The sequence below is a fragment of the Artemia sp. Qi Xiang Cuo genome, chromosome 1 (assembly GCF_049724085.1).
Source record: "Artemia sp. Qi Xiang Cuo chromosome 1, ASM4972408v1, whole genome shotgun sequence".
Taxonomy (NCBI): Eukaryota; Metazoa; Arthropoda; class Branchiopoda; order Anostraca; family Artemiidae; genus Artemia; species Artemia sp. Qi Xiang Cuo.
The window spans coordinates 54,214,891-54,238,851 of NC_142794.1; the positions used below are offsets into that span (position 1 = coordinate 54,214,891).

Genomic DNA, 23,961 nt, shown 5'->3' on the forward strand with positions numbered 1-23,961 from the left:
CTACTATTATTACTACTTCTACTACTACTGCCACTAAAGATAAGGCTACTGCTATTAATTCTATTGCTACTACTACAACTGCTCTTACTAAAACTAAGGGCATTAAGGCAAACAATCTGGGAAATATTAGATCTGTATGGAACTAAATCGAAACACACTATGCCCACACAGGTTGTCAAGAGGACTTACCAGAAAAGTCTCAGATATGGTTGATGGTATGAAGTTTAAACTTTCAGTGTATGTTGAAGAGGATGTTGGTGAAACTAAAGGTGTTATGTGCATACTGCTACTAATGCTACAACAACTGTTGCTACAATCCAAGCTAAGAGTATTAAGGTGAAGTTTTCCAGGAATATTTAGGTGGATGTCAAACTAATTCAAAAAGTTCTGCTGCCCTTTTTAAGAGTCAAAAAGACACTGGAGGGAAAGTAGCCCTCTTTCCAAGCATATTCACTTTTCAAACACATCCTGTTAAAATTTTGAGACAGCTATTTTGTTCAGCATAGAAGAACAGCCCAGTAACTATGTCTCTACCAATATTGGATATGTCAAACCCCACACAATTATGTAATTGGCCCATAATATTTTAAAACTAATTCAAAAGTTGCCAATACAACACCTCAGCAATATATAAAAAATGACTGGGAATATTAATTTGAATTTTCAGGGCTACTACTGTTACTGCTTCTGCTCTTTCAATTTAGATAAATCAAAAGTAAGTGTATCCAGCTTGTCAAAGAGCATAGATAAAATTTTTTGGGAATGATATAATATTGTTGTTTTTTTCATGTCAACTTCAGGAGGTGTAAAATTAAATTATACAATACTATTTGTGTCAGGATTAAACATTGGTGAAAAAGCTTCTAAAAAAAAAAAAAAAAAAAAAAAAAAAAAAAAAAAAAAAAAAAAAAAAAAAAGGCAAACTACAGATTCTTATAGAAAAAAAAAAACAATAAGATATTTTTTTTTCCATGAAAAGTATATGTCAATAAAAAAAGGAAGAGAAATTAATTAAAAAAAACATTTTCACAAAGCAAGTTTTTCAAAGAGAAGTAAAGAGCCCCATTAAACCCATTCTTTTTTTTAGACCAGAACACTTCATACAGAAGGAGTTGTCATAAAAACTTTAAAAGGGGCTCATTTGATTGAAAATTGAAACTTCCAGAGCCCTTTTTAATAGTCAGAATTGGTTAGGTACCCCTCCCCCCTCATGCCCATCATTTCCCCAAACAAATCCAATCAAAATTTTTAGATAGCCATTTTTTGCAGCACAGTTGAAAGGTCCAGTAATTATGTTTTAGAGGTTGACCCCCCCCCCACAGCCCTCAGGGCAAAAGTTGTAAGTTGTGCCCTGGGGAAATATAAGATTTTTGTGGAAAGGGTGGTTGTACAAACTCCAGGGAGGGCTCATTGGATTGAAAATGCAAAGTTCTAGTACCCCTCCCCATGCCCTATTTCCCTCAAATACATCCAACAGAAATTTTGAGATAGCCATTAATTCAAAAACAGTTCAAAGATCACACAACAAGACCTTTGGGGCTGACACAACCCCCAGTGTCAGGGGGCAAGGGTTGTAAGCTATGCCCCAGGGGCATATAAGGTTTTTACGGAAGGGGTGGTTGTGTGAACTTTAGAGGAGGCTCATTTGATTTGAAGTTCTAGTTCCCTTTCAAGAGTCAAAAGTGATGGGAGGGCAACTAGCCCCCTACCTGGCAGCCTCTTTTCTCTAAATACATCAAATCAAAATTTTGAGATAGCCATTTTGTTCACAATAACCCAAAGACCATATAACAATACCTTCAGGGTGAACACAACCCCCAGAGCCCAAGGGTTGTAGGTTATGCCTTGGGGCATATAAGGTTTTTATGGGACAGGTGGTCCCATACAACCTTATAAATTTTATAAAAAGTTTATATAAACTTTGGATCAGATGGGGCTCATGTGATTGGAAGTCAGAAGTTTTAGTGTCCTTTTTAGGTCAAAAGTGAATGGAGGGCAACCAACCTCTCTCCCACAAGCATATCATTCCCCAAAACATGTCCAATCAAAATTTTAAGAGAACTGTTTTGTCCAGCATTGTAAAAAGGTCCAGTAATTATGTTTTTGGAGATGTCACCATCCGGACAGTCCTCAGGGCTGTAAGTTTGGCAAGTTGTCTGTTGTTTTCATATTGTATATGTTATTAAGAAAGGTATGCATTTTTGACATAATTTGCACTTTACTGAAAAAAAAAAAAAACAAATGGCCGTGGATTGTCTGTTTAATATACATATACTGATATTTGTTCCTTAAGGTTTTAATTATTTTTTATTTATTAAACAAAAAAGTGAAAACATTTAAAATGTATTTTGTTGTCAGTTAAGTACAAATTATGCTCTGATCTTGAGAAGGCACGGGGGCTGTCAGCTCTACTCATGTTAATCTTTGCTCGTTTTGACTTTGACTTGGTTATTTATTGTAATTTCTGTTTGTTTTGGGTATCACTTATTTATTGATGGTGATTTGTGGTAGTTCTATGCTAGAAAGATTATATGAGTTTATTTTTGGTTTTATAGAGCTCTTTAATTTTCTTTGAAAAACTTGTTTTGTGGAGAAAGTTTTTTAAGTTAATTGTAATAATAAAACTTAATATTCAAACCCATTCCAAATACTATCCACGTAATTTTGGGCTATCTTGTACACAGGTATTATCAAAAATAATAGCAGGACAAAAGGAGCATGATACACCATAAAGACTGTGGTAGGAAAAGAACTTTGACTTACCTTTTCACTTTGGGGTCTTTCCAAGGGTACAGGCAAAGTTTTAAAATGTTTTGTATCCTTTGAAACAGCCTTTTTTATATTAGCATGCAAAGCTTTGTCTGTCAGAGTTTTCAGAAGGTTGCCAACAGTAACAGCCTTTGCATTACTAGAAACCACATGTTCAGTTGCAGTTTTAACTGGTATGATGTTTTTTCTAGAAAAGCAAAAACAAAATCAGAATAGCTGGCAAGATATTCCTGGTGGATATTCTGCCTCCAGCCAGGAGTACAAATCATCCAATACTTCCTGTGTCACCCCCCTCTGTATTTCTCAAGGTACCCATTTAGAGCTAGGTCAACTCTGACTGAGCTTACAGAGTCACATCATTGACCCCTGGATCTTGGATTTGGTTTCAAAACAAAAAGCACAGTCCAAATTTTATTTGTAGCTATTGGTAGGAGTAGCTCTATATTCTGCCAGTGGTTTTGATATCCTTGTTTTTCATTTTCTTTGGATTTGAACAATAATCCATTCAGTCATTGTTGATCAACAAACCCATGTGATCCTGTGAAATTTAACTTGTGAACTATTGGCTCAAACTGAGTGTCTAAGACTTTTTTCCAATCCTAGTGTATTATTTTCATAATCATTAGACCTTAAAGTGTTAAATTATAGTTACTCACCTTGGAGTTTTATTCGATTTATGTGTTTTCTAACTAATAATACATAATTCTTCTTCTTCTATTTAACAGCAGGCGGGCTTTTCAGTATAACTATTTAGCCCTTTTCCTTTTGCTTCACTCTGTGGGCTACAGAGCTACTGGCTTGATTGCCTCATATTTATTAGATATATTCAGATATCTTTCAGCAGATCTTTTGACTCTAGGAGTTCAAATATAAGATGATAGATGTCGATTTATATGCTCTGTGTGCAGGTGCAGTTGGCTAGGCTCTTGGCTGATAGTGGGATTTTGTGGTGTTTGAAGTATTTTAACAGTTTACAAAGCAAGGTATGTTGTGCAGACGTCAGCATATTACATTCAAATAGGCAATGGTCAATTGTTTCATTATTCATATTACAATGCCTGCAAAGAGGGGACAGGGGAATTGAACCACTTGAATTAGAAATCTTATATGAGAATGCCAGAAAATTTAATCCATTTGTTCCAGAACGAATTCTATGATAAATTTTAGAAAGATACTTATTGGGAAAGGGCGAAAGGGTAGGATTAATCTTATTAAAATTAATATCTGATAGCCGCCATTGGTAAATATCTCTAATTGGGATTGACCTCCCACTTGGCTAGTCAATATTTATAGTATTTTTTGCTATTTCATCAACCTGATGATTACCACTTATGCCAGAGTGGCTAGGAATGTACTGAAAGTAAGTTTTTATGCCACTTGAAGCAAGATTATCAATAATACTGAGACAATGATAAGTGTCAATGTCCAACTTATATTGAGGAGCTGAGGCCAGCAACTCAAGGCTTGATAAAGAGTCGGAATAGATGATAATATTTTTCGAATTTTCAATCAAAGGTTGGTTTTGCTTAAGGTGTTCTAATGCCATGATTATGGCATTTAACTCAGCAGACATTATAGATAAATTATTAAATAATCTCTCTCCCATTGCAATTTTCAGGTGAGGAAGTAAAACACCACTTGCAACTTTCTCATCCATTTTTGACCCATCAACAAATATTTGGAAGTGATTTTTATAGGTAATTGTATTAAGTTCTGCAAATTTTTTCTGGACAAAATCAATGGGGGTTAAATCTTTATTCCATTTTGAAAATTCAGTATTTATTATGGGAAATGACCAATTCCATGGAGGGGATTGGGGGAAAGTAGGTGCAATAGATTTTGCTGGTCCAGGGAACTTCTTTTGAATATTGGCATACTCATCTGCAATACCTCTATGCATGGCTGGATTTCTTAACCAATTATGTAATGTGTGTGAGCTATTTGATTCAATTTTTGTAAGATGTTTTATCAAGAGAAAGCTACGTCTCTCCCTTATTGTTGTTAATCCACTCTCCATAAGCAGAAACTTGGTGCTTGTGGGTTTCCTAAGACCAAATATAAGACGTATTATATCATTTTGTGTTGTTTCAATTTTTTGCATCTGGGTCTTTGCACATGCACCATAGACAATGAGCCCATAGTCAATATGGGGTCTTATATGTGATTTATAAAACTGGAGTAAGGTTTTCTCCTTACAACCCCAGGGTGTGGAAAGAAGTCTTTTTAGTATATTTGCTTTTCTATAACATTTTTTTATTGTGTTTGAAATGTGGAGGTGGAAATTAAGTTTTTGGTCAAGCATGAAACCTAGGTAATTAATATTATTTTCTTCTGGAATAGTTGTTTTATTTAGAGTTAGTTTTGCATTAACATGGTTTCGCTTCCGGTGAAATTGGATTATTTTTGACTTGGTGGGTGCAATGGGTAAATCTGAATGTTGAGAGAATTTTTCAAACTGGAAAAGTGACTTTTGCAGATTTGACTGTGCTATCTGAAAGGTGTTGCCAGATGACCATAGCACCAGATCATCAGCATATTGTAGATTTGTGTGGGGTAGGTTCATGTCCCAGAGATATAGGACAAAAAGGAGGCAACTGAGGACTGCTCCCTGAGGTAGGCCTTTGGAAATTGTCTTTTGGGGTGAAGAGGCTGAACCAACACAAACAATGAAATTTCGCACTTCTATGAAGGATTTAATAAAGGATACTAGCTTAGGGGGTACTCCAAGGTTTGCAAGTTTATTTAAAAGGATTTGGTGGTTCACATTGTCATAAGCTCCTTCAAAATCTAGGAAAGCTGCCACTAGGATATTATTTTTTGAGAAAGATTCATTTATTGCATTTGTTAGCAAAATGAAAGCATCTGTTGAGGAGTGTTATTTCCTGAATCCAGTTTGAGTGTGTGGGATCATGTTATTTTTCTCAACAAACCAGAGGAGTCTGTGATAAATCATTTTCTCCATTATTTTCCCCATCACAGGTGTAATCATTATGGGCCTATAAGACTCAGGGTTATCTTTTGGTTTATTTTTCTTTAGGATTGGTAGGAGGGACGAACATTTCCATATATTGGGGAACCTAGAAGATGCCCAAGCGTGATTATAACAATATAGCAGTTCTTGTTTGTATGAAGGTGTGAGATTCTTTATCCATGTAGGGTGTATATTGTCATAGCTACTGTTAGTTTTGGACCTAATATGATGTATTGCATTATTCAATTCCTGGATTGAAAATGGATTAGTTATGTACTCGGATCCTGGGCGTGGTTGGTAACTAGGGTTCATAGGAATTGTGGACACTTTGCTTTGATTATTTGATGTTAGCTTATTAACAAAAAGAGTTGCAAATAGGTTAGCCTTTTCATTATCATTGTCATAATGGGTATTATCATGTATAAGCTCATACTGGAGTGGGTTGGGGGAAGTCTTTTTCCCACATATGTGGCTTATGACTTTATGTATAATTGGCTCATTTGTTTCTCTGGAGAGATTATTTGCAAAATTATTCCAGTATTTATATTTAGCATCTATTATAGTCCTTTTTAGATTAGATTCTGCTTGTAATTTTATAAAATATGTGGTAGGTGTTGGTTTTTTTATGAATTCTGTCCTAGCTGCCTTTTTTTATCCTCCATTTATTTAGGCACTCATTTGTCCACCATACTTTAGGAATTTGTTTAGGGAATGTTTTCTTAGGTGTTGTCCTGGGGATAGCATGATTAGCTGTATTTATTAGTAAAGATGTCAACGCTTCAGCATGTGTGTCAACTGTTGTGTTAGAAATGCATGAACTTTGGGTGAAACTTGTAATTTCATCATTTAGCTTATTTTGGAAAATAGACCAATTTGCTTTAGTGTTGATATATTTGGATGTATGAGATAAAGTTTCAGCAGGTTCATTTAGGGAGCAAACTATAGCAAAGTGGTCTGTACATAGACTATCAATTTTATTTATGTAAATTTTGTTCAAAAAATTTAAAGACACAATTTGTAGGTCAATTGTGGAGAAATTGCCACTTTTGGGGTTGAAATAAGTATTCAGGTTTGGAGGGGTAGCAACAACTAATTCATTATTATTTGAAGTCATATGCTCAATAAATTTACCAGCTTTATTTGCTGGTTTATTCCCCCACAAAAGGCTGTGGGCATTGAAATCACCACAAATAATGATATTTTTTAACATATTAGAATTATTTATATAATTAAAGAAATCCTTGGCATCTGTAGTTTGGCCATTAGGGTTATAAAAGCTTATTATGTAAGTTTTTAAATTATTCAGCCAAACACTTATACCAATTACATCAACATCATTTTCAAAATCTGGAAAATTGATGCCACAAAATTTTATATTATTATTAACTAATAAAGCTACACCACCTCCTTTTCTCTCTGAAGATCTATCCTTTCTCAGGATAGTATATCCCAGAGACTTAATTTGTTTGATTTTGGGTTAAATGAGTTTCCTGGAGGCAAGCAATATTAATTGAGTTATTATTCATAAATGATATTAGTTCATTTAGCTTATTTTCTGTGAGTGATCTTACATTCCATTGGAGTATTGATAAATGTTGTGTTATTGATTTATTCTTCATATGACTGTGTATCAATGTTCGGCTTTGTTAACAGTAAAGCAAGATCTTTTTTTGCTTGAATGAGCATATCATCTGGGATGTAGATTTTTGCCAATTCTGCAATAATTTTTGTTTTCTGTAGTGGATGTATGTTCATTGCCTGAACTGCATTACAGTTTAGAATGAATAAGCAAATATTTGGGGATTGCATTTTTGGTAGTGCATCCTGTTTGTTGGTTAAGGGATTGATTCCTGGTAGTGTTTCTGGTTTGTTTCTTCTTGGGAGGGAGGGCCAGGCTGGCCTCATCTCACCGGAAAAGGAAGTTTGTTGGCTTGGTGATTCCTTCTGATAGGGATTTGAGCTAGGGGGCTTAGAAGATGGTGTTTTATATGGGGTGCTTGATGCATTGGGGGCATTTGACTTAGGGGTTTTGGTTGGTTTCATTGCAGGCTTTATTTGGTATTGTTGGGCAGTATTTGCTTTCATTGCTGCAAAGGGGTATGGGATGGCCTTCTCTGTTGATATTTGGAGTGTTAGAGCTCTTTTCTTGTATGCAGGGCATAATGATTTATTTGTAGATTCATGTGGGCCTTTGCAATTGATGCATGTAGGCTGGGTGTTGTTGCAAGTTGTCAGCTCTTTAGGATGGAAAGATTTACAATTACTACACTCTTGGAGAATTTCCTTGCATTTGTTTGTTGTGTGTCCCAGTTTGAAACACTTCTGACACTGAATAGGCTTAGGTTTGTATTCCTTGTGTGGTTTGATTTGTCCAAATAGGAATAATTTTTCTGGGATATCAATTTTATCCTTCAGTGTGAATAAGAAGGATCTACTAGTTTTTAGGCCATTAGAGTTGGGTTTTCCAAGTTGGGTAACATCCTCAACTGGGATTGTGTTTCCAGCCCTATCTGAAAGGCCTTCTTCTAACTCCTGAGTAGATATCTCTGGGGGAACATTATAAACTACTATTTTTGTTGGTGATTGTTTTGGGTTCCAATTAGATGCAATAATTGGGTTATTCAGAAGGGATTTAAGGTTAATTATTGTATCTGCTGAGTTCTGATCTTCTACAGCTATTAGCAGAGATCCATCACGGTTAATGTTAAGAGAGAACATTGATTTTAGCAGTTTAAAAATTGCAACTCTTATTGCAGTGATCATTTTTATTTCAAAGGGGGTAGTGGGAGTAATTTTAAGGTAAATTCCTAAGTTTTTGGAGGGAGGATCTTGGGCAGGGAGAGGGGAAATGCTTTTAATTGGGGAGATTTTTTTCTTTTTTTTAGAACTTCTAGAGAGGACCTCTTGAAACCCATTATCATCTATGGTTACATTAGCCCCTACACTTATCATTGTCCTATTGTCCGAATTGGAGCTATCATTAGAACTTTGAGATAGGGTGCTTGACCAGCCAGGATGGTTATCTTTCACTATTACACTTTCACTGGAATTTGATTTGGGATCTGGGGCGACTTTTTTTTTTGGAGGACTTCTAATAATTGCCTATTGGAAAAAGCTTTAAACAAAGAAATAAAACTAAAACAAGAAGCGAAAATAGATGATATCAAACAGTCTGTACTATACTATGGGGGAGGATAAACACCACAGTATAGCCCTGAGGATGTCTTGAACAGAATTGGTTTGGTACAACTGCTGATTAGAATTGATAATAATCACAAGAAAATATATTTCGATTTTCTTAAAAGGTTGCTGCTTTAGAAGTTGTAGATATTTGAAGTGTTTTTCTTTTTTGAAAAGAAAATATGAATTAAACTACAGAAGTTTAATTCCCTGGAGATTTCAACGTCTATATATCTTGATTTTTTTCTGTCGGTGTTGCCAATACAATTTCCTGTTGGTGGAAAATTTGTTCGTGCCCGAAATGCCACCAAAATCGAAACGTCCCAGAGAGAGCCCTCAGAAAAATGTGGACAGATGCCTGTTATGTACTTCAGACCTAGAAGAGGACTCTAAAGCATTACTTTGTGATGCGTGTGGGAAATGGATGTGTTGTAAGTGCCTGAAAATATCCGATGCAGAGTATGAACTTGTCGTGAAAATGCAGGAGAAAAATGGTTTCAATTGGGACTGTGCTTGGTTCAAATCAAATGTGACCACCCCTAGATCCATTATCCCGCCCCAACCTACAGCTACTATCCAAGATATTACTACTGTGATCACGCAAGCAATAGGAAACCTTCAGAGTAGTCTCTCCAATACCATTGCACAAACTGAGAGTGCACTTAGAGCTGAGCTAGGTTCTATAAAAGACAAAGTGAATAGTGAGGAATTAGCCCTATCCTCAAAATGTAGCATAGATGAAACAAAGCAAATTGTGCAAGCAGAAGTCCGAGCACTTAGTGCCAACTTTCAGCAGTTGTTACAATCCAAAGTACGACAGATCATCCGTGCTGAAAAAGACCAAGAGTCACGGAAAAACAACATTGTTGCATACAGTATCGACGCTTTGATTGATGACACTAACGCTCTCAAGCAGTTTTTATCAACCGAGTACGGAATCCATTGCGGTCCCTTAACTAATGTCCGTCGCCTAAAGCAGAATATACAGGCTAGCGATCCAACCCAGTATACGGCACCGCCCCTTTTGTTTACTGTGTCATCCTTTCAAATTAAAAAACAGATCTTGAAAGAGTCTTTCTCAAGGAAAGGAGCAGGACAGTTCCGCCATGATCGATTGAAACAAGATCAAGAGAGATATAAAGCACTTGTTGCAGAGCTTAAGGACAGAATAGCTGGTGGTGAACAAAACCTCGCAATCCGTGACCTCTGTATTGTGTCAAAAAACCCGAAAAGCGGAGAAGTCCCTCCTCCAAACCCAATGCAGATGTAGAATTCCAAGTTGTGAACTGTGTAAATAATGTAAATATGGGTGTTACCGAACATGTTAGTGCTTTTTCTATGGAAAGACTCTCATCCATGACTAGTGACTGCTCATTGGAGAGTAAAACAAGCTCTGGAAGCTACTAAACTGCTAACTCGAAGGCGCCAGTAACCACTTGAGGCAAAACAGATGAGGACTCAGGTCAGCCAGGCAACAGAACCAACGACCAGAGTAAGCAACACCAAAAACGAGTAAGTACAGACTTTTATGCTCTAATTACTAACGTTGACCAACTTCCTAACAAATTGAACGAGCTGAAATCCGTGATTTATTCCAAAAATTATGATTTGGTCCTATTGACCGAGGTTTGTCCCAAGTCCAGTAGAAACAGGCTCAAAGATTCCCATGTTAAGATTCCAGGGTATGGTGTCATGTCAAACCTACAGTCTTCGGAATGCAGGCATGGTACGTTGGCACTATTCAAGACATGTTATAGTATACGATCATTATGTCTCCTAGGTAACTCACAATTTGTCAAATCTGTATGGTTCAACCTATTTGATGACGGCGGTGGAGTAATAACCAGAGTAGGCTGTATTTACAGAAGCCCATTTGCCTCAGATTGCCAAGAAACTGAGCGGACAATAGCAACAATGCTGCATAAAGCAACTATGATTTACATGGGGAACCTTTTTATAGCTGGTGATTTCAACTTCCCTGACCTCATATGGAAGGAGGGATATCCGTATATACCTGTACTTACAAACCGAAGCAGAAGCACAAATCTATTCACAGACTGCCTTCACAACCTTAATCTCTACCAGATTGTCAAACAAGCTACTAGAGGCCAACTCTACTGGACCTAGTGTTCTTACGGGATAAAGACCAGCTTCAGAACATAAATTACTTACCTCCTCTAGGAAAGAGCAATCATCTAATCCTAGAAGTGAATGTGTCATTTTGTAAGATAAAAAATGAATACATAAAGAAAACTATGTAGACTATAGGGCAATCAGAAAAGAGCTGGAAGGCGTAGTTTGGTCACCTTTACTTCAAGGGGACGTTGACCAACAATGGGCTAACCTAATGGACAAGCTACTTACAATTAAAAAAAAACACACGTCAGTAAAACTCACACCAAAGCCCAAAACACTGCCTTTCACGACCCCCGATATAAGCAAGGAAAGAAAAAGAAAGGGACGGTACTGAAGAAAGTACAATAAAGGAGAGAAGGAAAAACAGTACCAAAAGTTTGCCAAAGGTCGAAACAAACTAAGAAGCCTAACTAAACAACTTTACACATAGTATGAGTCCAAGTTAGTTGATGATAGTAAGAATAACCCGAAGAAGTTTTGGAAGTACATATCAAGTAGGGACCACATCAGGCGGTCAGTAAAAGCACTCAGTACAGATCATTGCAAGGAAGTGACCAACTTGAAGGACATTACCGAACTCCTCAACAGGCAGTTTGCATCAGTTTTCACCAATGAACCAGATGGTCCTCTTCCTCATAGCCCATCATACGACATCCCTAACCTGATGCCAACTATTCTACTATCCCCCCCTGTTGTCCAAAAGCGACTTGAAGCGCTAGATGTCAATAAGTCCGCCAGTCCTGATAACTTGCACCCAAGACTATTGAAGGAGCTTGCCAACGCAATCGCACTACCACTGTGTAATATCTTCAAACTGTAGCTTGACTCAAGAAAGGCACCCAAAGACTGGAAGCTGACCCATGTCATCACAATATTCAAGAAAGGTGACCTCACCAAAGCCATAAACTACAGACCCATCAGTCTGACCTCAGCGGTGGCAAAAACCCTTGAGCGGATTGTGAATGCTGAAATTTTGACACATCTCCATAATAATAATATACTTTCCCCCAACCAGCACGGATTTCTGCCAGGAAAATTGGTTGAGACCAATCTCCTTGAGACATACAGCACCATAACAGATCACCTGGAGAAAGGAATCCCTGTGGACCTGATTTTACTGGACCTAGCCAAGGCTTTCAACAAGGTACCACACAACTGTCTCAGATTGAAACTTTTAGCAGCAGGTACCCACTTGGACATGGTCAATTGGGTCATGGACTTTCTGACTGGTCGTAGAGTCAGCAGGTTCGACTCTTCACAACTAATGGCGACAAGGTCTTCTCTGAACCATGTGATGTTGTAAGCAGAGTCCCCCAAGGTACTGTCTTGGGCCCTACCCTATTCCTTATATACATCAACGATATGATGAACGGAACAGAAAACAACATCACTCTCTATGCTGACAACTCCAAGCTGTTTGGGCCTCCAAACCAACAAAGTCTGCAGCGTGACCTTCATAAAATCCAAACGTGGGCACAAGACTGGCTACTTGAATTCAACACATCAAAGTGCAGTGTCCTTCACTTTGGAAGTAACAACCCCCGTCACCAGTACAACATGTCCAATCCCAATTCACTGGCTAGCTTAGTACTAAAGACAAGTCCCAAAGAAAGAGATCTAGGAGTGCTGATAGGTGAACAACTGAAGTTCCACAGCCACTGGCAACAAGCAGTTTCAAAAGCAAATTTAAGCCTTGGACTCCTCAAATGCAATATAACCAGCCGCTCCCGTACAGTCTTTCTAAGGCTCTATAAGGCTATAGTTAGACCTGTTTTGGATTTTGGTATGTGTCTCACCTCCCCTTCTTATAAGAATGATACCAGTCTAATCAAAGGAGTTCAGAGACATGCCACGAAGTGCATAGCTGGCCTACGAGATCTCCCATACAACAAGAGACTGGAACGCATGCAGCTGCCAACACTCGTCTTCAGACGCTGCCGTGGTGATATGATGCTGACCTACAAGTATAATACACAACCAAATAACCCCCTCTTTACCAGACATTCAAGTCAGCACTATACAAGAGGACACTCACATAAGCTGTCAAAACGTTTTTGTCAAAACAGGAGTGCGGCACTTCTTCTCCAAGTGTGCTGTCAACGATTGGAATAGCCTTCAAGCTGAAATGGCGACTGCACCTGCGGCTGCGTCCTTCAAGTCCAGACTTGACATGGAATGGAATAACAAGCCATGGAAATATGAGTGTGGCTGTCCGTCCCACTCAACTACTGACTGATGCTAACTTTATCATAATGAGTGTCTTGCTAGGAGGCTGATGCCGCTTGTCATATCCAACCATCTCGCATACTCGATCCGAAGTTGCTGTTGTGCGGCGGTGTCAGCTCTATACCACTGAGAATGGTCTTTACAGGCCATACCTACCTTGTGGCCACCGCTACCGAGTGGACTTAAATTGCATCTCTCCAGCAGACCTCTCCTATGGCGTGTCACTGGGCCCCAACACAGTGACGAATTTTTGCCATTATTGACCTGGAGCACAACAGATCCAATATGGACCTTAATTTGCTCTGAAGTGCGAATTAAGGTAATTAAGGTAAAAACTGGCTTATAAGTGTAACTCCAGAGGATACTTGGTTATTGGTATAAAAATATAAAATTGGCAATTTTCTAATTTTTTGAACAAATGAACTAACCTTATAATGTCAGTTGGGTCAGAGATTTGTTACAACAATCAAATGAGTGAAAAAAAAGTTATTGTAAGCCTAGGCAAAAATGTGGACTCATAAATCTTTTTTGAAATTTTGGACCAGTGTTACTCCACGCAACCAAAGTAACACTATTCTACGGTATTGCAAATTTATTGATAAAAAATCTTTTTTCATATCTGATAGCTCTGTTCTGTATAAAGCCAATTGAAATTGAATTATCAAAAAATGATTCACAAACATGGATGAAAACCAAACAAAGAACATTTATGTAACCTAATTACCTGAGACTTGCTTCATATAATAAAGTAAGACTCTTAATCTTGTATGTAACTTAGGCTATGTCTGGGACCAAGAGGGAGAGGGGAGAATGAATTGTCACAAATACAATTGTAAAAGTTAGAAATAGCTTAATATTGGAAATTATTTAGTACTATTGTTTATGTTCTATATTGTTTCCTTCAAAAGAGCCCTCTACTCTGGTGTTACCAAGGCTAATGACTAATATATCTTTTCAAGCCTGCAAAAACTGGCTTGGAACCAGAAAGCAAAAAGTCCCTGGGACCTTTAGCTAAATTGAGGCATTGTGCCTCTATCTTAGTCACTACATGGTAGCCTATTTTATACTTGGCAATGATCTTTTATCAGCAAGGGTTTATGTCCTATACAAGCAATCTCAAGCTTATTACCTCTGAATCATTATTAGATTAATGTCTACAAACATTATGCAGCAAATTTTTAGCAGTTCATATTATTGATTTACAAATAAAGTAAACATACCACTTGATGCCTTTAGGCTATCTTGGAAAGAGGTTAGGTTAGGAAAATGAAACTTTCAAGGATGGGTCTACAGGCTAAAGTATTTCTCAGGAAGGCATTTTGAAATATTTATCTCCACTCCTTCTCCCTCTAGAGGGTCCTGACCTTTGATGACCTTTATAAATCCATGTGTTATAAAAATGAAACCTTGCAAAACAGATCTTCTACTTAAATGAAGTACAAAAAAATTGTTTTCAGCTTCACAATATTGGTCAATCTCAATTTATAAGGTTTTAAAGATATGCAAATATATTTCCTAAATTTTGAAAAAAAATTTGATATGGCTTAAAATTCTACTCAAGTATGGTACCAGGAATTACATATTCAGAACTAAAGCCAGGGAAAAAGAACCTGGCAGCTGAAAATTAAAGTAAAATGTTATTTTGTCAAAATTTCAATAGGTATAGATCTGTCATGTAGGCAAATTTCAGGACACTCTAGAGAGAGAAGGGGTGGAGGTAAATACTTCAAAATACCTTCCTGAGACATACTTTCTGTAGACCAATCCCTGAAAGTTTCATTTTTTGTAACCTAAGCCCTTTCCAAGATATTCAAAAGTAGCTAGAGTATAATTTTATGAATGGGGTATCAAAGCACCAGCCATCATTACACAAGAGGACACTCCAAGAAGCTGCCAAAGTTAAGCTCCTGATTGAGAACCCATCAAATGTACTTCTCAAGAAGAGTCATAAACCATTGAAATCAATTGAAGGACTCAACTGTCAGCCCTCTCTCCATCCAGTCTTTCAAATGCCACCTTGACAAGGAGTGCAAGAAGAGGCAGTGGAGGTTCAATTGGGAGTTGTCAACTCAAGAGCACTACAGGTCTGGAGGACCTTAAAGCTCTCAAGTGGATTAAGGTGATGTCCTGGGAAGGTATTTTGAAAGTACCTGCCTTCACTCCTACCTCTAGAGGGTCCTGAAATTTAGGCTAACTATATAGGCTAACAAATTTTGACAAAACAACAATTTACCTTAATTTTCAGTTATGTTTCTTTTTCTCTGGCCTTAGTTCTGAAAATCCAATTCAGTTATTTGAGTAGAATCTTAAGCCATGTCAATGTTTTTTTTCTTCAAAATTTAGGAAATATATTTGCATATGTTTAAAACCTTATAAATTGGGATTGAGCAAAGTTGTGGTGCTGAAACAAATTTTGTTGTACTTCATTTAATCAAAAGACCTATTTTTCAAGGTTTCACTAGGCCTATTATTACACACAGACCTTTAAAGGTCATCAAAGGTCAGGACCCTCTTCACTTCTTTCCTCGTTTTTCCAGTTTTTTTTAAAGAAATTCATAAATTTCTTAGAACCTATATATTCACAGAATATATAGGCCCTACCCCCCCCCCCCTAATGTGCAAATATATACCTAGAATTGCATCCTCAGTCTAAATATAACATCCATTTGCATCACAAATGAACTTCACTCCCATATTAGCCATATGGTGGATGTCCCTTCAAAATACCTTCCCAGGACATACTTTAGCCTGTAGAACCATCCCTGAAAGTTTCATTTTCATAACCTTACCCCTTTCCAAGATAGCCAAAAGTAGCTACAGTAGAATTTTACCTTGAATCTGACTGATCAATTTGTTTTTAATGAATAACAAGTTTGACTGACAAGCCTCAGTCTATGTAGGGTAAAAGACCTCTTTTTGGGAAAGACCACTTTTCTTTGGCATTCCAGAAAATTAGCAATGGGTTTTTGGACCACCCCTTTTTACTACAACATGAAGCAATGTGAGGGCAGTAACAAGAACCCCGCCTTCTTGGTCAAATTTTCACCAATGATTTGTCAGGATAAATTGAAAATGTGGTCTGTTTTCAAAAGCAATTGAAAAGAAAATTATATCTGAATATTTGTGATTTATAGAATAAATATCAAGCAATAAAAGTTACATTGCCAGAATCAGAAGAAAATCTGCTTTCTGTTAGCCTAATACATAAATAAAACTGAAACACTAAAAGGATATAGGCTATACATCAAAATAGGATAATTGGTATTTCCAAAAAGAGATCCCTGCAGGTAAGTCAATAAACTATTAGTTTCGGTAAAATTCTGCTTTAGCTACTTTTGGCTATCTTGGAAAGGAGTTAGGTTAGGAAAATGAAAATTTCAGTGGTGGGTCTACAGGCTAAAGTATGCCCTAGGGAGGTATTTTGAAATACCTACATCCACTTATTCTCCCTTTAGAGGATCCCGACCTTTGATGACCTTTAAAATATGTGTGTTATAAAAGTGAAACCTTATAAAATAGATCCTCTGCTTAAAATGCAGTCCAACAAAATTGTTTTCAGCCTCACAACTTCGCTCAATCCTGATTTATAGAGTTTTAAAGATATGCAAATACATTTCCTAAATTTTGAAAATTAACATTGATATGGCTTAAAATACTAGGCTACTCAAATAACAGAAATTGCATTTTCAGAACTAAAGCCAGAGAAAAAGAATCTTATAACTGAAAATTAAGGTAAAATGTTGTTTTGTCAAAATTTCAATAGGTAGGCCTATAGACCTGTCATGTAGGCAAATTTCAGGATCTTCTAGAGGGAGAAGGAGAGGAGATAAGTACTTCAAAATACCTTTCCAGGACATATTTTAGCCTGTAGACCCATCCTTGAGAGTTTCATTTTCCTAACCTCACCCCTTTCCAAGATAGGTAAAAGTAACTAAAGTAGAATTTTACCTAGAATTTTACCATAGTTTCAACTGGTTGATCTTAAATAATTTGAATAATAACCATATTGATGCATAGCTTAGACTTTTAGCTATTCATTAATATACCCAATCCTTCTCAATTCCTCTGTGGTAAAAAGATGTGAGGGTTTGAGCATTACATAATTTTGCTTAATTGGATACTGGTTTTTTACCCTAGGCTTCATAGCAGCTTGATTATAGACTCTATAACTTACTTTGATTTGCTTTTCTCTTTACCAATGCTTGTAATAGCTGACAGTAGTTTAGAATGTCTGTCATCATCATCTTCATTTCCACTTTCTTCTTCAAAATTGTCTTCAACAAACTCTTCACTTTCCATTCTCATGTCCATTGCATGAAGATTTCTGCCAAATAATTTCTTCCTCTAGGGAGCATTTGCAATGCAAGGCTGCTGAGTAGTAATTAATTAAAAAAAGACAGCAGAGTTTGTCCGAGGGAAGTAAAGAGCGAAGTTGGAGCTTAAAACGAACAAAAATTATTACTTCGCGGCCTATCTAATATATATCACTAAAACTAGCACACATAAACGAACTAATTGTTTCCCTGTGCTTCTAGGACTATATAACTAGCGCTTTGCTCAAAATACAAAATACTATAGGAGTTGCGGTAGAATAACAGCAAATCGATTAAGGCTTCTTACAGTATAAAAATAAAGCATTTTAGGATTGTTGCTTTATTTTTTGTCGTTTAATTTGATATCACTTATGCACAATGGCTCAAGTCCGGTGACCGGCTCTCGTTTTGTTCTGAAAAGGACATCTCACGACTAGTTTGTAGACAAGTTCGAAGAAAAGCCATCTAGATAGTATTAGGACAATAGACTAGCTTGAGAATTTGTATCTTAATCTGTAATTCTCTGTTGTATAGAGAGAAATAACTGGATTTGCAGAGTTCATATTATGGCTTATTTGATCTTCATTTCGAGTAATACTAAAGCGTATTTCTTACAATTTAAAATTGTATATTAATCACTATTGACGTTATGACTGATTAAACCAAGATTTTACCTAAAAGATCAATCCATTATTTCTCTGTGCTGTGCAATGACTTTGCAGCTATTAAAATAATAAATATGTTTATGCTGGTGTATTTAAGATAATTTTAACTGTATACTGAAGGTTACCAATGTCGCAGCTGGTGTAAGACTATGAAAAGCTTTATAGACCAGATTATTGTTGACAGGCTACGTCACTTTTGACTCCTAAATCAATGTTCTTGTTTTTGTGCTTTACTTTTGTGTTTTTCAGTACAGCGCTATTTTTTTTTAGTTCTAAAAACATAAGTAAATATAATTAATTCATTTATTTGTACTCGTTTTATTGATTTATATTAGATAGGCTGTGATGTCATAATTGTTGTTCGTTTTAAGTTTCAACTTCGCTCTTTACTTCCCCCGGAAAAAAGTTGTTTTTTTAAAATTAATCTTTGCCCGTTTTTAATTTGAATTTAATGTAGAAACAACACTGCCATGATCTTTTTTGTTTATACGGAATAGTTTCTGCTCATTTTAAGTTTCAATATCGCACCTTACTCTCAGTTGAAATCTTATTTTTTATATAATTTCTAATCATCTCCGATCTAGGGGAGATAAGACCATTCTAGAGAATATGGGCAGACAACCTCGATAGTTACGAGAAAAATTTCAGTTTACAACAAAAAATTTATTATCCATACTTTACAAAGTAATACTTGTTTAGGCACTGAAAACAGAAATGCGTCTACAATTAAAATTACACAGCGGTCTTAGCCAGGATGAAATTACCTTCTCATTATGTCTTCATTCATCACCAATTAATTAGCTTTAGTTTTTAGACTATGTTCTTCTACAAGTAAATGCAACCATTACACGTGGTTATTGTTGTTTTAGGAAAATAAAAGATCTGACAATTCCATTATGTTACACTTCCCCACTGCGATGAGGCGCCGCTGTTTCTATTTTGTCAGAGCATCTTTAGCTACAGTGGTAGATCCAGGATTCCTTTATAAGAAGAAAAGTAAAAAAAAAAAAAAATGAAGAATTCTTCTAATATAAAATTGGCAATTCAACAATAATTAAAAGACTACCATAGACTTGAACATCAAATTGAGAAAATCAAATGGTTTGTTAAGTAACAAAAAAACAAGCTCATGAGTTTTGGAAGTAGAGCCCGCAAATGCTGAACATATTTGTAAAAGTAGATACAAATCCCTAATAAGATGTTTAAGCTTCTTAGGCAGCTTTACAACATAAATTCTCCATTTAATTTCGTCCGAATTTTAGTCTCCGCAAATGCATAAAAAAAATCTCTCTTCACCTTATCCACTTCTGCTAGTTACTGAATTATTTTGTTAGATCGCGTCCTTATTATTATGATATGTAAGCTAGGGATAAACTGTATCCAAGATTCCAAATCAGAGTGTTTTTTCCCTTTGTCTAGCGCTTTTGAGACTTTTTTTTTAATATTCTCGTTTCTGTGATTGAAACTGTTTGATAATAATAAAAATGAGGGTACTATTTTCCTCCACTAGTTATAGTTTCGGAGAGCTGTTAAGGAAGTTTGGTCATTGAGATATAATCATTGATTATTGAGAAATATTTAGCGAGGAAATGTATATTTTAGAGAATACGAATCAGAGGTCTGAGGCAGCATGTTGAGCTTTTTTCAAACAAACCGAGAAGGACATGCACTGGAATAAGCAAACACCCATCCATACAAACAAGCAAAGAGAGTGAGAGACACATACAAATACATATATTCAAATATACAAACCGAGAAAGACAGACACTTCAGACATATAAACCAAAAAATACAAACACTGGGACTTGCAAGTACCAACCCAGACAAACAGACAAAGAGAGTGTGAAATACATACAAATACATAGATTCAGACTTACAAACCGAGAAAGAAAGGCAATGAGATATGCAAACACCTGCCCAGATACACATAGGCAAAGAGAGTGAGAAACAAATACAAATAAATAGATTAAGACATACAAACCGAGAAAGACAGACAGTGGGATATGCAAACACCCGCCCAGACACAAAATCAAAAAGAGTGAAAGACAAATACAAAACAAATAGATTCAAACATACAAACCGAGAAAGACAGGCACTTCTGATATACAAACCATCAAAGATAAACACTGGGAATTGCAAACACCTGCCCAGACGCACATGCAAAAAGAGTGAGAGGCTCATACAAATACATAGATTCAGACATACAAACCGAGAAACACAGGCACTTCAGATATATAAACCATCAAAGACAGGCATTGACATAAGCAAACACCCGCCCAGACACATAAGCAAAGGAAGTGAGAGAGACAAAAACACATATAAATACATAGATTCTGACATACAAACCGACATAGACAGGCCCTGAGATAAGCAAACACCCACTCAGACACACAAGCAAAAAGAGTGCGAGAAACATACAAATACATGGATTCAGACATACAAACCGAGAAAGACAGGCACTGGGACAAGCAAACATCCGCCCAGACACATAGGCAAAGAGAGTGAGAGATATAAAAACAAATAAATAGATTCAGACATACAAACAGAGAAAGACAGGCACTTTAGACATACAAACCAACAGACAGTGGCATATGCAAACACCCACCCAGACACACAATCAAAAAGAGTGAGAGACACATAAAAAAACATAGATTCAAACATACAAACCGAGAAAGACAGGCACTTCAGATATACAAACCAAAAAAGACAAACACTGGGACTTGAAAACACCAACCCTGACAAACAGACAAAAAGATTGGGAGACACATACAAATACATAGATTCAGACATAAAAACCGAGAAAGACAGGCAGTGGGACAAGCAAACACACGCCCAAACTCAAAAGCAAAAATAGTGAGAGACACATACAAATACATAGATTCAGACATATAGACCGAGAAAGACATGCACTGGAATAAGCAAACACCCGCCCAGACACACAAGCAAAAAGAGTGAAAGACACACACAAATATATAGATTCACAAATAGAAACCGACAAAGACAGACACTTCAGACATACAAACCAACAAAGACAAACACTGGGACTTGCGAACAACAAACCAGGAAAACAGACAAGGAGAGTGTGAAACACTCTCCAGACACACAAACAACACATACAAATACATAGATTCAGACATACAAACTGAGAAAGACATGCACTGGAATAAGCAAACACCCGCCCAGAAACACAAACAAAAAGAGTTAGAGAAACATACAAATACATAGATTCACACATACAAACCGAGAAAGACAGACACTTCAGACATACAAAACAACAAAGACAAAAACTGGGACTTGCAAACACCAACCCAGACAAACAGACAAAGAGAGTGTGAAACACATACAAATACATAGATTCAGAGATACAAACCGAGAAAGACAGGCAGTGGGACAAGCAAACGCCTGCCCAAACACACAAGCAAAAAGAGTGAGAGACACATACAAATACATATTTTCAGACATAAAAACCGAGAAAGACAGGCACTGGGATATGCAAACACCTGCACAGACACACAAAGAAGGAGAGAGTGAGAAACACATACAAATACATAGATTCAGACATACAAACCGAGAAAGATATGCACTAGAATAAGCTAACCCCCCCCAAACACACAAGCAAAAAGAGTGAGAGACACATACAGATTCATAGAGTCAGAAATACAAACCGAGAAAGACAGGCACTGGGATAAGCAAACACATGCCCGCACACACTGGCAAAGAGAGTAAGAAAAACATACAAATACGTAGATTCAGACACACAAAACCGAGAAAGACATGCACCGGAATAAGCAAACACCCGCCCAGACACACAAGCAAAAACAGTAACCGAGACACACAAGCACACACAAGCAAACCGAGAAAGAGAGACACTTTAGACATACAAAACAACAAGGACAAACACTGGGAATGGCAAACACCTGCCCAGACACAAACAGACAAAGAGAGTATGAAACACACACAAATACATAAATTCAGACACACAAACCGAGAGAGACATGTACTGGAATAAGCAAACACCCGCCCAGACACGCAAGCAGAAAGAGTGAGAGACACGTACAAATACATAGATTCACACATACAAACCGAGAAAGACAGGCAATGGGATAAGCAAACACATGCCCGCACACACTGCCAAAGAGAGTGAGAAACACATACAAATACGTAGATTCAAACATACAAACCGACAAAGACAGGCATTGGGAGAAGCAAACATCCGCCCTGACACATAGGCAAAGAGAGTGAGAGCGATAAAAACACATGCAAATATATAGATTCAGACATAGAGACCAACAAAGACAGGCATTGAGATAAGCAAACACCCACCCAGACACATAAGCAAAGGAAGGGAGCGAGTCAAAAACACATAAGAATATACATATTTTGAAACACTAACTAAAAAACACAGGTCCTGAGATAGGCAAACACCCGATAAGACACACTGTTCCAGAGTATCAAAGAGATGAAAACAAATATAACTATATAAGTTACATCATACAAACCAACAAAAACATGCATTAGGACAATCAAACACTCGTCCAGAAAGACAGTCAAAAAGAGTGAGAGTATAGATTCAGACGTACAAACCGATAAAGACAGGGACTAGGAGAAGCAAACACCCACGCAGATATATATAGATTCAGACATACAAACAGACAAAAACAGGCACTGGGACACGCAAACATCCACCCAGACTCATAAGCTAAGAGAGAGAGATAGATAAAAACACATGCAAATATATAGATTCTGACATGCAAACCGACAAAGAAAGACACTGGGAGAAGCAAACGCATACCCAGATTCACAAGCAAAGAGAGTGAGAGAGTCGAAAACGCATTAAAATACATAGATTTAGACATATAAACCGACAAAGACAGGCACTGGGAGAAGCAAACATCTGCCCAGACACATAGGCAAAGAGAGTGAGAGAGATAAAAACACATGCAAATATATGGATTTTGACATACAAACCAACAAAGACAGGCACTGAGATAAGCAAACACCTGCCAAGACACACAAGCAAAGGAAGTGAGAGAGACGAAAACACATACAAATACATAGATTCAGAAATATAAACCGACAAAGACAGGCACTGAGATAAGCAAACACCCACCCAGAAACATACGCAAAGAGAGCGAGAGACACAAAAGCAAATACAACTATATTGATTCAGACATACAAACCGACAAAGACAGGCACTGGGAGAAGCAAACAATTGCCCAGACACATATGCAAAGAGAGTGAGAGAGACAAAAACACACATATAAACTCCCAGATTAAGACATACAAACCGAAAAAGACAGGCACGGGAACACAAAAATATCAGACGACACACACAGGTAAAGAAAGCGGGAGTATAAATTCAAACTTATAAATCGGGAAGAACAAACAATGAAAAAGCAAACACCCAACCAGATTCACAAGCAAGTTTAATGAGAGAGTCAAAAACGCCTACAAATACATAGATTCAGACATAAAAACCGAAAAAGACAGGCACTGGGAGAAGCAAAAATCCACCCAGACACATAGGCAAAGAGAATGAGACATATAAAAACAAATGTAAATGCATTATTTTAGAATCACAAACAGTCAATCACAAATATTGAGATAACCAAAAATCTGCCCAGACAAACACTCAAAGGATTGGAGAGAGTCAAAAACACATATGAATATACATATTCTAACACACAAACTAAAAAACACA

General features: G+C 36.9%; 1 protein-coding gene across 1 annotated transcript in view; it reads right to left on the reverse strand.

Moving 5' to 3' along the window:
- The window catches only part of LOC148956484 (U3 small nucleolar RNA-associated protein 14 homolog A), a 50,840-nt gene extending 33,182 nt beyond the window's left edge, over nucleotides 1-17,658 (reverse strand). The window contains exons 1-2 of the mRNA XM_089108319.1: nucleotides 17,457-17,658; nucleotides 2,764-2,956 (exon numbers count right to left, since the gene is read on the reverse strand). Coding sequence (XP_088964445.1) covers nucleotides 2,764-2,956; nucleotides 17,457-17,593 — 330 coding nt within the window. The 5' untranslated portion in view covers nucleotides 17,594-17,658. The remainder of the gene's footprint in view (nucleotides 1-2,763; nucleotides 2,957-17,456) is intronic.
- Nucleotides 17,659-23,961: the final 6,303 nt, after the last annotated feature.